Below are 20274 nucleotides of genomic sequence, written 5' to 3'. Positions count from 1 at the left end.
ATCCGGCCTCTCCGTCTAGCTGGAAACAGTCTCCCCCCTCCTCCATTTGATGCTCCATCACCATGTAGAAACCATGGAGTTCCAGGTGGTCATGACAGCAGGCTGTCCCCACGGTGCTGCTATAGGCTGGGCACTGTCCTAAGAATGCTGCATGACGCCAGCTACGATGGCGACAGTTGAGACTTAAGCTATTGGGTTTCTTATGTTCCAAGCATATGTTCCAAGCATTGGTTCACATAAATTGCGTCTCCCTAGGCTCGCAACCACACTGAAATGCTTTAACTATTATTAGTGCCATTGTGCAGGTGGGAGAAATCAAATGGAGAGACGTGATATTTTTCTCAGGGCCACACACGCAGATTAAGCCCAGGAAAGCTGACCCTGAAGGACCTTTCATTTTCGCAGACAGCAAGCCTTACTCTGTTCCCTGAAACTCTCCATTCAGACCTGGAGAGGATGTCTGAAGCCTTCTCTGTGTGTCAGTGGGACGCTGGGGCTTGCTGTGTAGATGAACTCACATGGAGAGTGACAAGGGGACAGTGTCCAGGTTCCTTCTCTGTCTCCCTCTGCAGCCCCGGAATCAAGCACTCTGCTCACATAGCCAGTTCTGTGGATTGCACTGGGGTTGTTGGGTCCTGTCGCCCACCCCCACCCCAAACCGCTGAAGCACTAAGATTCGTCTGCCCCCATCCATTCTTTATTGCACCCCTGAACAAGTCAGTTCCAGCAGTGTGCTGATGTGCCGCACAGTCTGTGACTGCACACGTGTGACTGGGCGGAGATTTCTGGCTCTATGCCTTCGCTTAAACCCTTGTTTTGTCTCCTAGGCATATAATGGAAGATATTTGGCTATCATTTCCTGCAATTAAAAACCCCACAAAGCAGAGCAAATGGACAGCCTGCTGTCCCTGATTTTAGAAACTGCTCTGCGCAGGGTCATAAAATTTCACTAAACTTCAGGAAGGAACATAGGCAGAGCTAACTTTATTGAGTCCATGAGCAAGCATGAAATTAGGTCATTTGCTCCACCCACAGAATCTTTATGCTAGTCACTAAGTTTTCCACTTAATAGCTGGTACTTGTGGTCCATGCTGGTATCTAAGTTCCGTCTGCTTGCTTGGTATCCCATTTGTCCATTACCCCTGTGGATTTTACAGAATGCGTTCCCCCTCAGTCATCACATTTACTGAAGAACCAGACAAGACTGTCAGCCTTGCAAGGGTGTCTGGGTCAGCCTGATCCCAGTCAGGTACAGCTACCTCCTCAATTGTGCAGAGGAACTGTGCTCAACTGTGGCTTGGCCAAGGTGATGCCATGTTTGCTATGTGGTAAGAACCTAGGTATCCCAGCTCTCGGGTGGAGGGACCATCCTGCTACCTCATGGGTCCTGCTTCAGTCAGTGCTGTTAAAATAAATTAAGTGGCTTCTGAAACCGTCTAACAATAAAACACTGACTCATGCAGCCCACACAGTAGCTCAGCAGGTAAAGGTGCTTGTCCCCAAATGTGATAACTTGAGTTCAGTCCCCAGGACTCAGGTGGAAGGAGGGGGCTGACCCCCGAAGGTTGTCCTCTGCCTCCACACACACGCTGTCCTAGAACACCCACATGTATACACAAATAAGTAAACGTTGAAAAGAAACTGCCATGGACTCCATATACAGAAACTTCTAGAAAGACGGTGCATCCTTTGTAATGACTTCCTCTCCTGCTTCAGTTGGTTCTATGGAAATAGATTAAGTGACTTCTAGAATTCTCCCACTTCCCATTTATCATATTCCTCTGAGCATTCTTTGTGGTCACATTCAATAAAATCGACTCTCTGCTTTTCTCTTGCTATGCATGCATAATGAGAGAGGCGTATGTATAAAAATGACTTCACTTAATGGAAGAGCTTTTTTAGAAGGGGCATGAAGTTGTGAACTCTTACTTACATTGAAATAAAAGATCCATTGCCTTTTAAAGCTTAATTTTCAAAGCAGAGGAGTTCTTCACAGCTAGTGTAGTGATTAAGGCCCTTGGCTTAGCCTGCATATTGTCAACAGCTAAGGAGTGTGTTCTTACAGTATGTTCTAGAATGTAAAACTTTATTGACGGAATACATCTTAAAAACAATAGGTGGCATGGAGCAGAGTCAGGGGCTCCTGGGTTGGTGTCAGATTTGGACCTTTTGGTGGTAAACGCTTACTCTTGGTGTTAAAGACAATTATTTTATGAGATAAGACTATGTGGTTCCTAGATGCTCAAATAGGCAGGGTGGAATCTTTCTACTTTTTGTCCATATCTGTTTAGTAACTCTAAACGACTTTGTTTGCAGACCTGTGCAAGCCGGATGCTGCTTGTGACCAAGCCAAACCACCCCCAGCACAGTCCTACCTGGATGCCGCCTTCCTGCTGGATGGCTCCCGGCACGTGGGGAGCGCAGAATTCGAAGACATGAGAGACTTCCTGGAAGCACTGCTAGATCACTTCGAGGTCACTCCCGAGCCAGAGACTTCTGTCACTGGAGACAGGGTGGCCCTACTGAGCCATGCTTCCCCGAACTTCCTACCAAACACCCAGAGGAGTCCAGTTAGAAGTGAGTTCAACCTAACCACCTACAGCAGCAAGCGCCTCATGAAGAGGCACGTGGAGCAAGCAGTTCAGCAGCCGAACGGAGACACTTTCCTTGGCCACGCCCTCAGGTGGGCTCTGGACAATGTCTTTTTAAACACACCCAACCTGAGGAAAAACAAGGTCATATTTGTGATATCGGCCGGGGAAACCAGCCACCTGGACGGGGACACCTTAAAGAAAGAGTCCCTACGAGCCAAATGCCAGGGCTATGCCCTCTTTGTGTTTTCCTTGGGCCCTGACTGGAATGACAAGGAACTGGAGGACCTGGCCAGCCACCCTGTGGACCAGCACTTGATTCAGCTTGGCCGGATTCATAAACCTGACCATGGATATGGTGTGAAGTTTGTGAAGTCCTTTATAAACTCCGTCAGGCGTAAGTCATTCATATACTAAACTCTTCCTGTACATTAGCACCTGCTTGGTATCCAGGGCAATGACCTGGCGCGTGCCCTTGGTTTGACACCTCTGGTTTGTCTTCAAGGGCACTGCAGGGTCGGGGAGGGAAATGTGTGATAATGGAGGGCGGGAGGGATGGCACTGGTTTCTAAGCATGTAATTTTCTGGCTCATCTTTTCTATGCCGCTGGTTCCTATGGAGAAGCAATCATAACAAGCAGCTGTTCACACATCTGTCTGCACATGGAGAGGGGTAGTCTGGGGATGTGAAGTCACAGCCTGGACTCTGGCTCCAGAGCAGAACCCTCGTCACGTGACACTAGCAGGCTGCCCTTTTAGTAAGGTTTCTACAGTTAACACAAAGAAGCCAAAGAAAGAATGAAACAATTCTTGGCTTCGCTTTGACAAGTTCCAAAGTCAGAGCTGGGAGCGTGAGGAGATGCCATTTTATCGGTTAGAATGAAGGGTATGGCTTTGTACAACTGACTCCCAGCTCCGTGGCCTCTTAGGATCCAGTGGTGAGACCCAGGGGCTCCCATAAGAAAACAAATGTGGGCATTCTGAAAAATACGCAATCCATTTTGGATGCAGCAGGATGGCTAAGGAGGAGCCATGGCCAGATACAAGACTGAAGGCGGAAACGCACTGGGCTGATGTCTCGGTGTTTTTGTCCCCAGGAGTCCAGACAGAAAAGGGAAAACATAGGCTGAAAGAGGGTTGAGTGCCTGCCTGCTAGTTCCCAAACTTGTTGTTGTATTAAGCTGCGAAGTGGGTCAGTGCAGGAGGAGAGAGACCACTGATGAGGCTGATGTCACATCCTGTCTGGCGTGAATCCAGGATGAGCTTGAACTAACAGCTGGAGTTGGTTAGGAATGCGGGTTCAGGCTCCACCCAGACGTTCTGAACCAGAATGTGCATCTTATCTGAGCTCCCAGGAAATTCACGTATTTGAGATGGTTTCAGAGACACAGGTATGGGGGTAGTGAGACCCCAGAGTGAAGTTTATTTTGAAATGTTCTGGACAGAAACCCCAAAAATGAGCTAAGGGCAAGATGTCACCCTGAAGGGAGCCTTTCACAAGGGATGAACAAAAGACCACTTGGTAAAAAGAAGTATGTTTGATGGCCAATGAGATTGAAAGACTGCACCTGGGAGCTCCTTCCTGGGACCCCTTAATCCTTCTTGATGTTTCATGCTAATGCACCCAATCACATGACCAGGTGAGGCAGCACCTCCCACTCAGGGAAAGGGCAGGTAGCTCTCATGGGAACTACAGAAAGCACTCTCAAACCCTGACTATGATGCAGCTACCTACCCTATTTCCGGGGCTTTACAGACATCTAGAAGGCACCATCTCCAAAAGACAGCTGCAGAACTGCAGGAGCCACTTCCGCCGCAGCCCCCATGGTCACACTCTTTCAGCACAATTGAATTACTGGCCACCTACTTCGAGCTACTGTTCAGGTGTCAGGCTTAAGGAAGAGCGTCGTCTGCTTCCCTTCTGAAGTTCTGGAAGCCTTCGAAGTGTTTGTGATTCATATGGCACACTGCCATTCAGCAGAGAGCAAAGCACGGGTCACGTCAAGGCAGCACTCCTCATTAGGGAAGCAAAGGTCAACAACTCTCAGAGTTCACACAAAACATGAAAACCCAAACCAAAAGACCCGGTGGGCGCAGTGCACACAGGTAATTCTTGTTCTTGAGAGGTAGAGGCAGGAGGATTGTTGTAAGCCCAAAGCCAGCCCAAGCTACTCAGAATGACCCTCTTCAAAACAACAACAAAACAAAACCCTAAAGGTCAGGTACTGGGTCATATCACCTCACATAGTGCCCTTCCTGTAATAGCAATTTTGAGGGCAGGCTCTGTTACAGCCCAGAACATCCTGTTAGTTGGAAGACCCCTGCATCACCAGGAAGGGGTGTGAGTGAGGAGTGGAGGGAGGGAGAGAATGTGCGTGCAAGTCAGAGGACAGCCTCAGCTGTCATTCCTCAGGCAATGTCTACCATGATTTTTGTGACAGGGTTTCTCAGTGGCCTGGGACTTGTCACGAAGGCAGGCTGGCTGGCTAGCCAGTGAGTCCTAGGGATCTACCTACCTATAAGGTTGCCTCTCCAGGGCCAGCTTTCTAAGTGCTCAATGCAGGGCCTGACTTTTCCAAAAAGATGTTTGTTTAACAAATCTTTTTTACTTCATGCCTTCAGGGCATGTATAACACATTTTAAATTTTTTTCCCTGTAAAAAAAAATAGCTTTTGCATTTTTAAGTGGATTAAGGCATGCTTTAGTGTTATGAAAAATTAATACTCTTCCAAATGAAGTGAGGCGATGAATTAAACCCAAAGGCACTTAGTTTGTTGCTAACATAAAGGCCATAAAGGGACAACCCAGTTCCCTTTGCGTTTTCATACTCCACAAAAACAAATAAAATACTCTAATTAGTTCCTATCAGAGACAAGAGCATTATTCGGATTGACTGGCTCACGCTATCTTTCACAACGGCTAAACGACTTTAGGAGCGACAGCCAACTCCGTGAAAAGCTGTTTTGCATTTGCCTATATATTCACTACAGACCTCTCTCTCCAAACTTAGTTTGGGGATTTCCCTGAGACATTTCTCATGCCTGGTGACCCTCTTGATGGACGCTGGGAAATGAAGTGCTACTGCAGGGGACAGACATGCTGACAGCCTTACCAGGGCCTCTTTTCTCTCTCTAGGTGGGATGAACAAGTACCCGCCTGTCAACTTCAAAGCCAAGTGCAGCAGACTCAGCCCTCCAGATCTGAAGCTGCGCTCACACCAGTTTCAAAGGTACTGTGTGCTTGGTGTGATTTCACAGGTGGATGTGTACCCCTCCTTAGTCTTTATTTTTATCCTCCTTTTCTCCCTCCCCCTTCACCCATTTTAGCCAGACGGAAACCTGTTTTAGATATTAAATTATGATTTGAGAGAGGAAGAGATGTTTTTTTAAATGACCACCAAGTTGATCTGGAAATAACAAAATAGTATTTTTTATTCTTTTAAATGAAAGGTTCAATTATTGAGACAAAACATTCAGTGGGACATCCCAGTGGCAATGTGCATGCCCAGTGGCCAGATCTTGGTTTCTAAACAGCATTGTGCATTCAAAGGGACCAGGGTTTCTTGGTGCCTGAGACATGTCCAGGATCTGGTGAGGAAACTCCAATTCCACCCAGAGACAATGGAGTTATTCCAAAAAGCAAAAACATAGTAAGAAAAAACCAAAACAAAACTAACAGTGTTGTGTCAAAAGGTTAAGTGAGTTGGTTTGACATGACTCCCATGGGCCTAATCTTGGACAGCTGCAACTCTAGAAAGAATGAAGGCATTGAGTGACTCAGTTAATGCATTACTGTATACATGGCATGTGCATTATCAAGAGGTAGGTGTGTGTGTGTGTGTGTGTGTGTGTGTGTGTAGGTCAGAGGACAACTTTGGGGAACTGGTTCTCTAGCGTTCACCGTGGGATCCAGCAGTCTAACTTTGGGGAGCTGGATCTCTAGTGTTCACTGTGATCCAGCAGTCTAACTTTGGGGAGCGGGTTCTCTAGCATGCACTGTGGGACCCTGCAGTCTAACTTGAATTATCAGGTTGCACAGCAAGTACTTTATCTGCTTGAGCCATCTTGCTGGCCCCACACAGCATGCTTTAAATCTATACACATTCTCAAAACGGACGGAGAAAAACCTTTTCTTTATATAATACTAGATCATAAATCTAGAATGTTGGATTAGAAAAAGTCATCAATTTGTAATCATAATGGTAGTTACAAATGTAGTGACTGTTTATCGGGATACAATAATCATTAGTGGACAGGTGCTGGTGCCGTGTGGTCCCCGAGGTGCTGGTGCTGGGTGGTCCCTGCGGTCCTGGTGTTATGTACATTCTGAGGTGATGGAGTGGGACATAACAGTGCATCACCTGTGGGAAGTTCTTGCTGGAAATGTTTGACCTGAAGCTAATGAGGAGGAAATCACTGGGCAACCCCAGGATGTGGAATTGTTAGATCATAGGTCTTATGTCATGAATAAAGGGATAAGGATGAAGGGTTCTGGAATGAGAGAACTAAAGAGAGGGCAGCCAACTGTAATTCTGTGAACTTTAATTGGATCCTAGATCAGAGGGAGGAAAAAAAAGAGCCCACATAAAAGTGATTTGGAGAACATCAGGGGAAATTTGAGTGTGGACAATACATTGAAGTGATTGAAACGTTGGCATCCTGGCGTGCAGGAAAAGAATGTCTTTACGAGAAGCTTGCTAGAGAATCTGAAAATAACATGAAAATAGATGACGGTTGCAAACCTAGACTTAGATGCGTCTTTGCTTGTGAGTGTGTTGTGTGTGTGCACGGATATGTGTACATGTATGTATGTGTAGAGGCCTGAGGTTGACATCAAATGTCTCCCTTGATCAGCCTGCTTCTTACACACTTACACTTACACACACACACACACACACACACACATATGCAAATTCCCTCCATGTGGTAGCTTGATGATTTAGCAAGTCTGGCTAGCAGGCTTGCTCAGGGATTCCGTCTTTATCCCCTGCCATAATGGAATTACAGGCAGACTGTTAAACACACCTTCAAGGGTTCTGGGGATCTGAATTCCAGTCCTCAAGCTTGTGTAGCAAGGTCTTAACCCACTGAGCCATCAGAGAGATAGTAGCACTTCTGCAGTAAGCCACTGTGAACCAATACACAATAATACACTTAGCCACTGGCCATAATCAAACACCATCACATGACTCACACTTAGACAGACACTGTTGGCAGTGTGCCTCCCCTGAAGTGTGTGCATTCTAGTCTGTGTGGTCACCAAGCATTCCCAGCCTAGGTGCTAATAATCCCCAGAAACCCTGCCTGGATCCTGCTCCCCTACAGCAGTAAGAGATCCAGGGGAACTGTCCAGCAGCAAATACTTCCTGAAGTCCAGCCTGAAGCAACCTATGAAGTCAATCCAAGAAGAGTAGGGCTCCCCCTACTGTAAGTGCTCAGAACTGAGGAAGAGGGATCAGCTATGACTGTGGAAGAGTGAGCAGACTGACTTTGGTGAGGAGGAGGAAACCTTATGGCTGGGGTAAAGGGGCTGAGGAAGGAGTGGCAGGTGCAAAAGCAGCCTCAAGGCATTCTGGGGGGCTGTGCATGTAGGCATTGTTCTCTGCAACTGCTCTTAGTTTGGAAATCGGGTTTTCTAAGTGATGGAAAGATGAAGCCCTCACTCGGGACTTAGCCTGTGCTCACTTGAAATCTCCCTACTGCTGCCTCCCCTGGCCCAGCCACTGTGGCATCCTCTAGTTTGCTTGGCCTTTCTTCCCTGCTGTCTTCATAGCAGGTTTGTGGCCAGGCACTCTGTACTGGGAACCAGTTTGGACTGGTGACATCCTGCATTTGTCTTTGTTCCTCTCCACTCAGTATTCCTGGCAAGAAGGTGGTGATATTCTCAGGCACTGTGTATCCAGGGGCTAGGATAGCTGAGGGAAGGGCCTCAGCTTCTGGCCATCTGTCTAGAGGATGGCAGGCCAAGACGTGGGCTGGGGTCACCAGAAGGGGTTTGCTTCCCCGTGCCAGAGCTCAGTGTTAAATGACAAATGAAAAGTTGCCACGTGCAGGGAGAGGGGACATCCATAGAAGAAGAAAAAGCTTTTATTCTGCCTTTTGACTTGGGCTTGAATTTTTGTTCTTCACTGGGCTTCACAAATATGTAGCCAGCTCAGACCACAAAGGCAGGTGTCAGAGCCAACCTACTACACACTCAAGAGGCAATTCTAGAAACTGCTTTGTTGGAAGAGCAAGATGAGTGGGGAAAAGAGGATCCACAGGGCTTTTGGACAGGTAATTTCTCCTTCTCCAGTGTCCTAGTACACAAGAGGCTCAGCTTCTTCCCTGAATCTAAAAGAGTCAAGTGGCTAGGGCATCAAGGGATTGGGATGTGAAAATTGTATCAGTGTCTGTGAACTCCCTGATGGTGTCACCACTCAGAACTCCCCAGGCCTTTTCGAAGTAACCGAAAATTGTGATGAAAGCAGTCACACAGCTGCTTCTGAAGCTCCCTGCCTCGGCCTTTCAAGAGGGAGGCAGAAAGAAACACAGGATTGAGGAGGATGGAATGCCTGGCAGGAACAAGGTGCAGCCAGCCGGATGCCCGAAGAGGGACTACACTGGAGATGACCCGCTATCCTGAGAGTTACCTGCACTGAAATACCCACCATCCTAAGAGGGACCCACACTGGAGATGCCCACCATCCTGAGAGGGACTGCACTGGAACCGTTAGATCAGCCTGCAGCAGTGGTTTTGGGACAGACACGCAGAAGCTGTTCCGTAGCAGATGGAGAAGGGCCCCTACACTCACCACCAGCAACCATGCAGACAGATGGCCAGAGGGTGAGACTGCAGGACAGCTTTGTGTAAGCACTTAGCTCTGCTCCAAGACAGTAAAAGACACAAAGCCACCTACATACTGTGCCAGACTCCCAAACAGGGACAAGCAGGGCCTGGAGGGGTGGATGGTAAAAATGGACAGCCACCACTGCCGTATGAACGGCACATCTGCTACATGTTTGCCTTCCAAAGTACACGATATATTACCATCAAAAGAGAGTTCTAAATAGAAGCAGCCTTCTCTGCGTCATTCAGCTCCGTGCCTCCAGTCATAAAGTATAGCACGGCTGCCTCCTGATTATCTGCATGGGGGTGGGGGGAGCTGTGGCCACAAAGAACGGAGATCTACAGTTAGTCCCCTCCTGTCCCGTTTTATCTAGAACATGTCACATCTTGCTTTCTACAAGTTTTACTAGGGCTCAAGTTGAAAAGTTGAATAATTTCATCCTTATTTCTGCCCAGAATGCCTGTTGTTGGAGTTACCAATCAACAAAGAATTCCCTTCAACAAGACATAGCAGGAAAGACAAAAATAACATACTAGGTATCAAATGATCCTTATCAAATGCTTTAGCAAATACAGATGTCCATCTATAACACAGTAGAAAAAAGAGACTCAAAGAGAAGGCATGGGCTCAGTACATAAAGCACTTGCCTTGTAAACACTGAGGGTCTGAGTTTGAATCTCCAGAACCCACATGAGAGGCAGGTGCAACAGGACCTGGACACCCATAGGCCACTTACTACCAGTCAGTGAGAGACCTTGTCTCAAACAGAAGGTAGAAGCTGTCTGGGGACCAACTCCAGAGGGTCCTCTGACCTCCACATGTGCATCCATGGGTGCACAGTCACACACATATAAATCCACATGGACATCCATGGGTGCACATACACACGGGAACACACATATAAATCCATCAAACAACAACAAAAGGCTTTTAATGTGTTTGACCCTTTAGAGAAAAAGGTACCAGGGTCCAGCTTAAAAGTATTGCCAAGCTAATGTTTTTTTTAAATTAATTATATGCATGTATCTCCGGTGGTGAGTATGTGCACATGAGTGTGGATGCCCTCAGGGGTCAAAGGTGTTGGAGCTGGAGTAAAACAGGTGAGCTACCCTGCAGGGGTGCTTGGAAACAAACTCTCTTTAGCTGTTGTTTCCTTAACAAAGCTGAGATAGGTGATGTAATAAAGGAGGGGGAGGGGAGGAGAATGACACACATGGAGAGAACCAAGCCTTGAGAGAACAGTGCACTTTAGACTCAAAAGAAATCCCTTGTAGGGAGGAAGTCACTCTCTTAGGGAAGTGGCCACTGTATGGTGGAGTGCACAGGTCCCAAGCAAGGATGGATGCACACCCACGTGCATAGAGGTGGCACAATTTGGATTTGGGATTATTAACAAAAAGGGACATTAAGTTGGGAACAAAATGGGATGGGGGGTACTAGAGGAAATTGGAGGGTAGTGGTGATGGATATAAAACTGCATTGTGTAAATACATGGAAATTAAGTCTTTAGAGAATCTCAATCACAAGCACTGCATCTCCATCGCTTCATGCCTCCAACTCCTACCAAATCCTCCCTCCCAAATCCATGACTTCTTGTTACACAAATACATACACTGTATGTGCACACACATATAAGCAACCTCTGAGTCCATTTAACATTGGCCATATGGATGTGTGCAGGGTTGATCACTTAGGATTGGACAACCTACGTGGGAGCTTGTCCCTGGAGGAAGCGGTTTCTCCCGCTCTCAGAAGCCATTGATCCCTGCAGCTCTTCACCCAAGGATGGGAGCTTGGGTAGTTTGCCCATCCACGTGGACACTCAACTGTTGTCAGCATGCTGGACTTGTTCCTGCAGACACTCCGTTGAGACATCATGGGTGCACTTCCTCTGCCATGCCTAGGGAACACTATGTAGGAGCAGGCACCCTGGTCCTCTGGCTCTTAAAATCTCCCCACCCTCTCTTTCGCAATGTTCCGAGAGGTACAGGGATTGCATTGCAGATGGATCTGTTGGGGTTGGGTACCCCACTGACTTATTCTCTGCACTTGAAGCATTGTGGATCTTTATAGCAGTCTCTGCTGCAGAAAGCAGCTTCTTTGGTGAGGCTGAACGATACACTCATCTATCGGCATAAAGATTTAGGCTAGGAATTGTATTAGTTTAGGGAAATGGCAGTAGAACATTCTCCTCTGGAATCTGTGACCTCTCCAGTCATGGGTAGGTGGCCAAGTTTACAGTAATAGGTGTGAATTCTCTCCCACTGAGCAGGCCTTAAATTTAGTTAGATAGCTGTTGGTTGTCCAACAAAGGGGGCCATTATTGCACTATCTTGCTGATCCAGTCACTGTGGCTCACAGGCAGTGGGTAGGACTACCGACTGCTCCTCTCCCTTGGCAGCTTGCATAGCACCTTTTACTACTGAGAGCTGCTCTTCAGGAAGGCTGCTTTCAGATCAGTTCCAGCCAAGTTCCTCCAAGTCCCGTGTCCAAAGTGCATGGCATCTCAGCAATAGGCTCTTTACTTCAGTTTCCAAAGGCAATCAAGAACATCGGCAATAGCTTTTCAGAAAGACTCCGGGCCAGCCACATTCAGAGAATCTGGCTGGATTCCGTGCTCGCTCAGTCCCAGACAACTGGCCTTGGTGAACTCTCATTAGATCAGTCCCCTTGTATCAGTGGGTGATCGCACCCCTTGCGGTCCTGATTTCCTTTTTCATGTTCTTCCTCCTCCTGCTCCTCGTTTGGAACTGGGACTTGTTTCCTCTGCATATACTGGATTTTTGGGATCCAGTCTGTTTGGATGCTCACCTTCCTGGACCTGGAGGGGGGGGGAGGAGCTTGAACTACCCACAGGGTGGGAGACCCTGACTGCTATTGGGGATGGAGAGGGAGGAGGGGAGTGGGAGGGTGTTGGGAGGAGGAGCGGAAATGGAGACTTTTGTATTTTAATAAACTTTGAGGAAAAAAAAAACATCGGCAATAGCTCATATTGTTAGGGAAACCTGTATTCTCCTGACCTGACCAACAACTAGAAGGGGAGGGGCGGTTCCTAAGCCTGAGACTGTGGTTTTTGCTAGATGGGGCATAGTTCTTGGAGATAGCACCATCACCCCATGTTGTAAGCCTATTAAAATATAGACACACAGAACATGTATATGTACAACACACACACACACATATATAGGTACTTACGAAATGTCCCTGTATGTTGTTTCAAAACTCTTTAGTGTTCTCTCTCCTTCCTCCCCCCTCATATTATCACATACCCCCAGTTAAAGTCCACCCCCACTTTCCCATCCCCCTTCACAGCACCTGTCTCCAACTATCCTCCTCTTCAGAGCTATTTAAAAGAATTCCTCTTCCGTGATCAATAATCATGTTCTATGCATATAGATAATAATTGTGACTTGGGCAAATCCAACTTGTAATATTTAGTGCAGAAATGGGCAGGTGTGAGGAGACTGTACTGATGCTGAGCCACGGCTGCTGTTCCTACACCTGGACACTTGGTCAACTTTGTCCCTGGAAGCATAGATGGGAAGGACTGAGGGACAAACACCATGAGCCGCGTTCAGAAGCTCAGGCAGAGATAGTCTGTGGGTGGCATGGTCTTCTTTGTTTTGTTTCTGCCCACCTCTTTCTAGACGAAAGAAAAAGGAGTTGTGTGAGGTGGGCAGAGGGCAGGGTGTGCATGCGCTTGAGAACCGGAAAATGCACATCTTCCCCATATTTTCCCGCCGTGCTCCTTCTCTGCACACTGGTGTTTGCGAGGCCAGGTACATCTCACAGGTAACATGGTGGCAGGAAGCAGATCAGAATGTTCCACAGTTCTGACCTTGACTTCTCCTGACCACAATTCCAAGAATTTTTGAATGTGCAATAATGTCTTAAGTAAAAGTCTAATTCAGTGCACGTTCACCCTGACCTTAGACTTAGGGATGGTGGGGTACAGCTGCGGCTACATCACCATCACCTCTTTAGACTTCATTCTCTTTGTACCCAAATGAGAACCATGGCAATGAGACTTGAGGACAGCAGCTGTTGCTTCAGCTGCTTGTTGTTGGGGGTACTCCTAACCCCAGGACTTGTTTTGCACCTGCCCAACAGTTCTATTGTAATCTGCGTCGTCTGTAACACACCTACCTGCCTTCTGCAGGGCGGAGGGTGGGCATCTGGGTGTACAGCTGGGCAGGTGGGAGGGAGAGTGGTATCCCTGCAGCCCAACACTAGACAAACACTGAGAATGACTATGGGAGGTGGCGCTGGCCCCTGAAACTTACCCTGGGTAGTAGAAGTGTGGACTGCAGGTCATGAAGCTGTATACAAGCCGTGGAAGACTCTGACCATGCTAAGAGTTATGAGGAAGATAAAAGTGTCTGCTGAGAGATGGGGAGGGCGAGAGGAGCTGGGAAACTCATAGGTGAGGCAGCGTCCGAACCCCAGTGTCAGTAATTAGCAAGACCGCGCATAAATCAGGACGGAATGTACTCCATGAAGAAGAAATTCTGACGCTGGAATTACACTTCTGCGTACTTTAAGATGTTAAGTTTGTTAGTTTCTGATAGGCCAGTGGTCCTCAACCTGTGGGTTGTGACCCCCCTTGGGGTCACATATCAGATATCCTGCATATCAAATATTTACATTATGATTCATAATAGTAGCAAAATTACAGTTATGAAGCAGCAATGGAATTGGTTGGGATCACCATAGCAAGAGGCTGTATTAAAGGGTTGCACAATTAGGTAGGTTGAGAACCACTACGGTAGACCAATGTAAATCTCTACTTTAGTGGTTTTTAGAAGTTACCCTGGAGGGGGTGCGGTGAGGAAGAAAGGTAAACGGGGAGCCGGGAGGGCTTGCCTCACACTGTTCTCTTCTGCTGTGCAGCTATGTCTCGGGACCACAGAAAGCTATCCTCAAAGGCCACGCATCGGAGGCAGCAAAGCTCTTTCAAGATAAAAAACGCCTTTCAAGTGCACTGAGACGGAGCCGAGATGCTATTTCAAGTCTTTCCAGAAGGAGATTCCATACCTTTAAACATGGGAAAGGGGTGACCAAATCTACGTTTGCACATGGCAAATGAAGTGATCGAACAGCCTTGGGGATTTAGCCATGGTCTGACTTTGAACTTAGAACCAAACCCACTCCTGAACTCTGAGGTGCTTAACCGGCTGCACACCAGCATCTGGATGGCTGCTCTGGAGGGAAGAACAAGCCCATGGCTGGAGACGATCAGGTACCTCGACCCCTACACTCATGATATTAAGGTGAATCTTACAGGTTTTCTTGACGGCTCCTGACAGACAATCCCAGCACTCTGAGAATGATAGTGGGAACTATTAACATCAGGAAATTGAAGAATGAAAGATGTGCTTTGAAAAGTTGAATGGAGACCTAATTTTGAAGTTGATTTTTTAACAATGTATGCATGTGACCATGTAAACTCTTAATTGCAACCCTATGCTATTTTCCAAGCTGCCCCTTTAATGTTCACCTGTTTTATCAGACAATGTCGTGGAGCTCTCAAACATTCACCCGAGAAACTGATGCTGTTTATATGTCCTGGTTTGGGAAATCTCACCTTCCTGGCTTCCATTTCAGCACTGCCTTGGCAGACTGGCTGGCCTGGGGCAGGTTTGTGCCGGAAGGTTGCCTCTGGCCTCCCAGAGTTGTCTGCCTGGTCTGGTAGGAAGGAGAGTGACTCTCTCCAGCTCTCACTCTTCCTAAACTCTGAGAAACTCACCGGTTCTCCGGGAACCCGAGTCACGCTCCTGGGCTCCGTGTCCTGTACGAGACTTCCTGGCAAGCTGTCTCGGTGGCTCTCTGCTAAGGTCATTTATTAACTTTTACTTCCTGTTCCCCAGACAGGAAGACTGACAATGGTGTCATGATTTGGGCTGAGTTCCTTTACCCACTGGGTAGCGAGCATTTGAGCCACAGTGAGCAGCACCAAGCAGGACTGGCAGAGCTCAGAACGACATTTCAATGGCACTGAGCTTGGGGTGTAAGAAAACCCCGAAACTTGATTTGATCAAACGCCAGAGACTAGAGTAAGTCAGCAGGAAGTCTTAGAGTCGCCTCTCAAGTATTCCATCATGGCTTTGTCGCCCCACCCACTTCTTTATTCTTAGGATGAGGCTATTTTCAACAACTAAACATTAAAGTCGCACTATGTTGAGGCCCATTGTTCAAACCTCACCTGGGTTCACAGCTGGCTCTTCAACTAGCAGCGATGGCGCCGCCAGGCAGAATGTCGGTCTTCAGAAAGGAAGCTATGTGTGGATGTGTGGGAAGTAGGAACTGACACCGCAGGCCAGCAGAGTGTGTTCAGATTTTCTTCTCTTTACCTCTGCTCAGGGAATCTGGAAGCACGAATCATGGGCATGATTTTTTCCTTTAGAACCCTTTGTGCCACCACTCCCGGGCAACTGCACGCAGACAGCTCCCAGAACCTTCTGAGGAGCACGAGGCCTGGGAGTGACAGCCAGTCTGTACTCAGGTGCATGTCGGCTTCATGTATCCTAAAGGTGCTTAGAGGCTTGGGAAGATTCTGTGTCATCACGGGAAATTGCTGAGCAATATTTAAGAGGGATTTTAAAAGCCAGGGGCTTTTCTAAGTAACTTTGGCTGAACACAGATACTTATTGTTGAAGACACTTTTAAAATGTATATTTTTTTCTGTGTTGGTTAAGTACATTTAAAAATTACTTGGTGATTAAAATTATTTTAGCATTTTGGGCCATATTTTTAATCCTTAGCAGATTAAAGGTCTGAGGACTGCTGCAAATGATTCATTTTTTTGAAAAGTCAGCCCCTGGTATTAGAGATGGATTTGCAGTTAAGAGGTTGCTCCTTCCGAGAGCTGGAGTTGAGCTTCCAGCCCTCCAACTGGGTGGCTCACAGCTGCCAGTAACTCTTGCTCCAGATCAGATGCCCAGGGCACGACAAACACAAATTAAAAATTTTAAGACCCCCAATTCCCAGATTTATGACTTCTGTCTCCAAAAAGTAGAAATGGGAAAAAAAACTAGGCTGACTCTAAATGTAGTAAGGCTGACTTAAGTCAAGAAACACAGTCAGCATTACTGGTGCACCTCGGCTTCAAAATACTTATAACTGACCGCAGTGGGTCTGCCGCCCATTATCGCGAAACCACGTGTCAGAACCAATTCAGGGAAATAAACTTCTTTCAAAGAGGGTGACTTGTAAGATAGGTGTGGGAGCAATGGGGAGTAAATGGAGGATGAGGCCAGGTCTCTGTCAAACACTCCGTTATCCAACAGCTCCATGCCTGAGGCCCATTCATCACGGGAAACAATGCCCGCGCCCCTACGACTCTCTGGTCTTAGCACACAAGATGTACAACTGAGCAGTGACCATGCCAAGCTCCCAAAGTCTACAACTCCAGTCAGAGCCGACACTGCCAACTTTGACCTTCTGAATGACTGGCATCTCCTCACCCTTCTGCAGTCTAAGCCATCCAGAAACTGGACATGCCAACTGTCAGGAACCAACCGGGTCTGTATAGAACAAGAGAGTTATGAAAATGTACATGATATTTATCTACTCGGCTGCACTTATCCTCAGCAAACTCATTCTGAACAGCATAAGCCCTTTCTAAGATGAAGAGAATTGGGTTTGCATACAAACAGAAATCTGTTGGCTTCCAAATTTTTATCTGACTGGAAAAGCAACTATGGACCTTCTAAAGTTTGGTATGTTTTTAACTGGAGCATTCTCTTTTTCATGCATTAAGTAAATAATTTTCATTGGCAAACGCAAGCTGATGGGATTTTGGTAGAGCCTATAACAATGATGACCAGGCAGGGCCACACTGCTCTCGAGCTGATGCACAGAAACTCAACTCAGGGCCGCTGCCCCCGTCATAGTTCATCCCTGCTTCTGTTTACCACTGTAATGTTGCCCCAAAAACACCCCAACTCTCAGGATGCTTGAACAGATTTACCTGCAGTTTGAATAGCATTTATAATAACAAAAGTATGTTTACATAATAGCTTACAATCATTTTCCATACAAAATAAACTGGCATCATATTCATCTTCATTTTTTTACATTCCTCACCTGTTCCATATACAGTGAGAGCTCCCAGACTGTGCTATCTGGCCAACTCTTCAGAGATGCACATGAATAAATGTGCCATGTCATCCTTACCCACTGTGGCTGAGATTTGTTTAGCCACAAAACAGTAATACAGACACTTCAAAAACCATGTTCTCCAGAAATCCTTTTCTTGAATTATGGTACATTTATAATTTTTACAACATTTTATAGAAGTCCGCAGGATTATTTCCACACCTTCACAATCCCGTCTCTAGAAGCAGTCACGATGAAGCCCTGAGTTGTCTGGAAGGTGGCAATATCTGTGATGATGTCATGATGTCCCATGGGAAGAGACTCTGGGCCCCTTCGAGGGGTGTCATCACTTGGTCCTACCTTCTGCTTATTCTGAATTTCCTGTTAGAAATTCGAAGTCAAAACAAAGGCTTGAAGTTAAACCTGTGTGCATTCTACCTCTTGACGTATTCCTGTGGCTAGGAAGTTAACACCTGTTTAAAGTCGTCATGCAGCAGAGAGAAAGAATCTAAAGTGACCTTCGAGGTCCCCAATCATTAGATTGTGTAAGTAGTCACTATAAATGGGTCAGCATAGTCTGTGTGCATATTAACTGGAAGGAACAGAGATACATACTTGATATTCTGACATTTTTAAACACTCTTATGGAATGCCTACTCTGGCCAGTGTATCTCACATTCTCTAGGTCAACACATGTGCTTTGGGGGTCAATGTCCATGCTGGGGTGTCAATTTCCTGTTCCATTAACTATGTAATCTGGGACAAAAGCTAACCTTCTTAGTAACCTGTTTCTAACCTTCTCGCTTATAAAAGGAAGGCAGTATTTCTTAATGCATTTCCTAGACCTTTTTATACCGTGATAAAATTCATCTTTAAACTTGACAAAGTGAGTGAGGTGTGATGGTGTCCAGGTACAACCCCATCACTTGGGACGGGAAGCAAGAGCAGTGAACTGAGCTGTGTGGCCAGACCCTGGTTCCTGGCCCATTCTTCCCACCCACAGAAATAAAAATAAAGACATTCTTTTAAAAAAACCTTTCAACTATCGATTCTGGTCAAAGCTACCCTTGGGCCCAGAGTTAGGAGAAACCACGCCCGTACCTGGACGACCTCAGTGCCTTCTATTATCTTCTTGTAGTAGGACACAGACGGTGGACTCACGCTTCCCGCCACAACATAGGACCTTTCTGGGGAAACCAAGTCCCAGAACCTAGGGGAGAGGAAATAAACGGTGGTAAGAGCTGCAGTTAATATTATTGGCTTACACAAAAACAATGTATCAGGAAAAGATTTTTCTAGATTCAGTAGCATGGCATTAATCTGTCTGGCAAGGTCCTGATGAGTTAACATCACACTGCCAACACTGAGAATCTCTCTTATAAACTGAAGCAGTCTTTGAGTCACGGCACCTTATTTTCATGTCTGAGCCAGCTGTCAACAGGATAGGATTTCCATCTGCAGGGCTGCAGTAGATGCCATGGACGCTATGAGGCGAAGGCTTGAAGGAAAGAAACACAAGGTCAAATAAAAGGCATCAGCATGTTCCATAAATGACAATGTCGTTTTTAGTAGAAGTGAATTAACTGTCAATAGCTGTACAGGCAGTTCATACCTCAAGACATGAGACCTGGGTAAATGGTCTCTCATCCTTTTCTCCTGGGGGAACTTCAGGCCCTAACTAACTGCTTGGAAGGGCTGCAGGTGTAGCTCAGGGTAGAGCGCACACACAGCAGTGCAAGACCCTGCATCCAATCTCCAGTGTGCCCTCCAAAAAGACCCCCAGGCTGAGCATGGTGGTGTGCACCAGTAGTTCCAGTGCTCTGGGAGGAAGAAGCCAGAGAATCACCAGCTCAAGGCCAGCTTGGGCTACACACTCAGACCCTGTCAGATGCTAACTTCAGAACACTTTCCAAGAGACCTAAGTGGGGATCAAACCTTTCCTACGTTTAGCTAACTTGTCAAGACACTCCTGGCATTAAGACCAATAGTCAAATCTATCCCAAGAGCCACTCATACAAGGTCCAGATGCTCAAATTGTGTTGGGGATCTAGCCCAGTGCTATTTCTAATCTAGAAAACTGGCTGTTCACCTTTATGGCCTAACCAGGAGCTACAGCTCACTGCCACATCAGCATCACAAGAGGACCAGAGCACAGGCCACCAGCCTGGGAGAAGATCAAAATTCAAAGCTTATACTAGTGAATGCACATTCCTTTTACACCACGTTCAAAGCTTATACTAGTGAATGCACATTCCTTTTACACCACGTTCAAAGCTTATACTAGGGAATGCACATTCCTTTTACACCACCATGTAGAGATAAACCCTAAGCCAGGGGACTCTCTGCATTCTCCAGTAAATAGGCTTTGCTTGATCTATATCTACAGGACCTCCAATGTGGGATCACAACATCCAATGGAGCAGACCCAGCAAGCTAAAAGAATTAGAAAACAGGTACAATGGGCACGTGATAGTTCGTGTTATAAAAACACAAATAAGATAACTATAAAATTCATAAGAGCATGCTGGCTAAAACGCCTAAAGATGCTTAAGATGGAGGTGCAGTAAACACTGGTGACAAACCTGTAATTCAGACAGTGGCGGCGCACTGCTGGCCCAGAGCGTCAGTCTCCTGTCTCCGGTCTCCATGTCCCACATGGAGACTTCATTGTTGCCCTGAACAGCTGAGAGACAAAGACAAGAACTGTTAGCTCGTCTTTCACATCCGGGCACCAAATGCAACGCAGGATGCACCTATT

The 20274-nt window shown here is 46.7% G+C and overlaps 2 protein-coding genes across 5 annotated transcripts in view; one reads left to right on the top strand and one right to left on the bottom strand.

Annotated features, from left to right (window-relative positions):
- Col6a6 (collagen type VI alpha 6 chain) overlaps nt 1-17480 on the top strand; it is a 156636-nt gene extending 139156 nt beyond the window's left edge. The window contains exons 34-36 of the mRNA XM_087905507.1: nt 2317-2988; nt 5726-5819; nt 14310-17480. Coding sequence (XP_087761633.1) covers nt 2317-2988; nt 5726-5819; nt 14310-14505 — 962 coding nt within the window. The 3' untranslated portion in view covers nt 14506-17480. The remainder of the gene's footprint in view (nt 1-2316; nt 2989-5725; nt 5820-14309) is intronic.
- Nucleotides 17390-20274, bottom strand: part of Pik3r4 (phosphoinositide-3-kinase regulatory subunit 4) — a 55531-nt gene continuing 52646 nt past the window's right edge. For all 4 annotated transcript variants that reach the window (XM_087905505.1, XM_087905504.1, XM_087905503.1 and 1 more), the window contains 4 exons: nt 20099-20199; nt 18926-19014; nt 18618-18726; nt 17390-17897 (listed from right to left, as the gene is read on the bottom strand). In XM_087905505.1, the coding sequence (XP_087761631.1) occupies nt 17727-17897; nt 18618-18726; nt 18926-19014; nt 20099-20199 (470 nt within the window). In that variant the 3' untranslated portion in view covers nt 17390-17726. The remainder of the gene's footprint in view (nt 17898-18617; nt 18727-18925; nt 19015-20098; nt 20200-20274) is intronic.

The sequence above is a fragment of the Myodes glareolus genome, chromosome 4, assembly GCF_982192425.1.
Source record: "Myodes glareolus chromosome 4, mMyoGla1.1, whole genome shotgun sequence".
Taxonomy (NCBI): domain Eukaryota; kingdom Metazoa; phylum Chordata; class Mammalia; order Rodentia; family Cricetidae; genus Myodes; species Myodes glareolus.
Note: the sequence above shows the minus strand (reverse complement) of the source record. Positions and strands in the feature narration are given on the sequence as shown.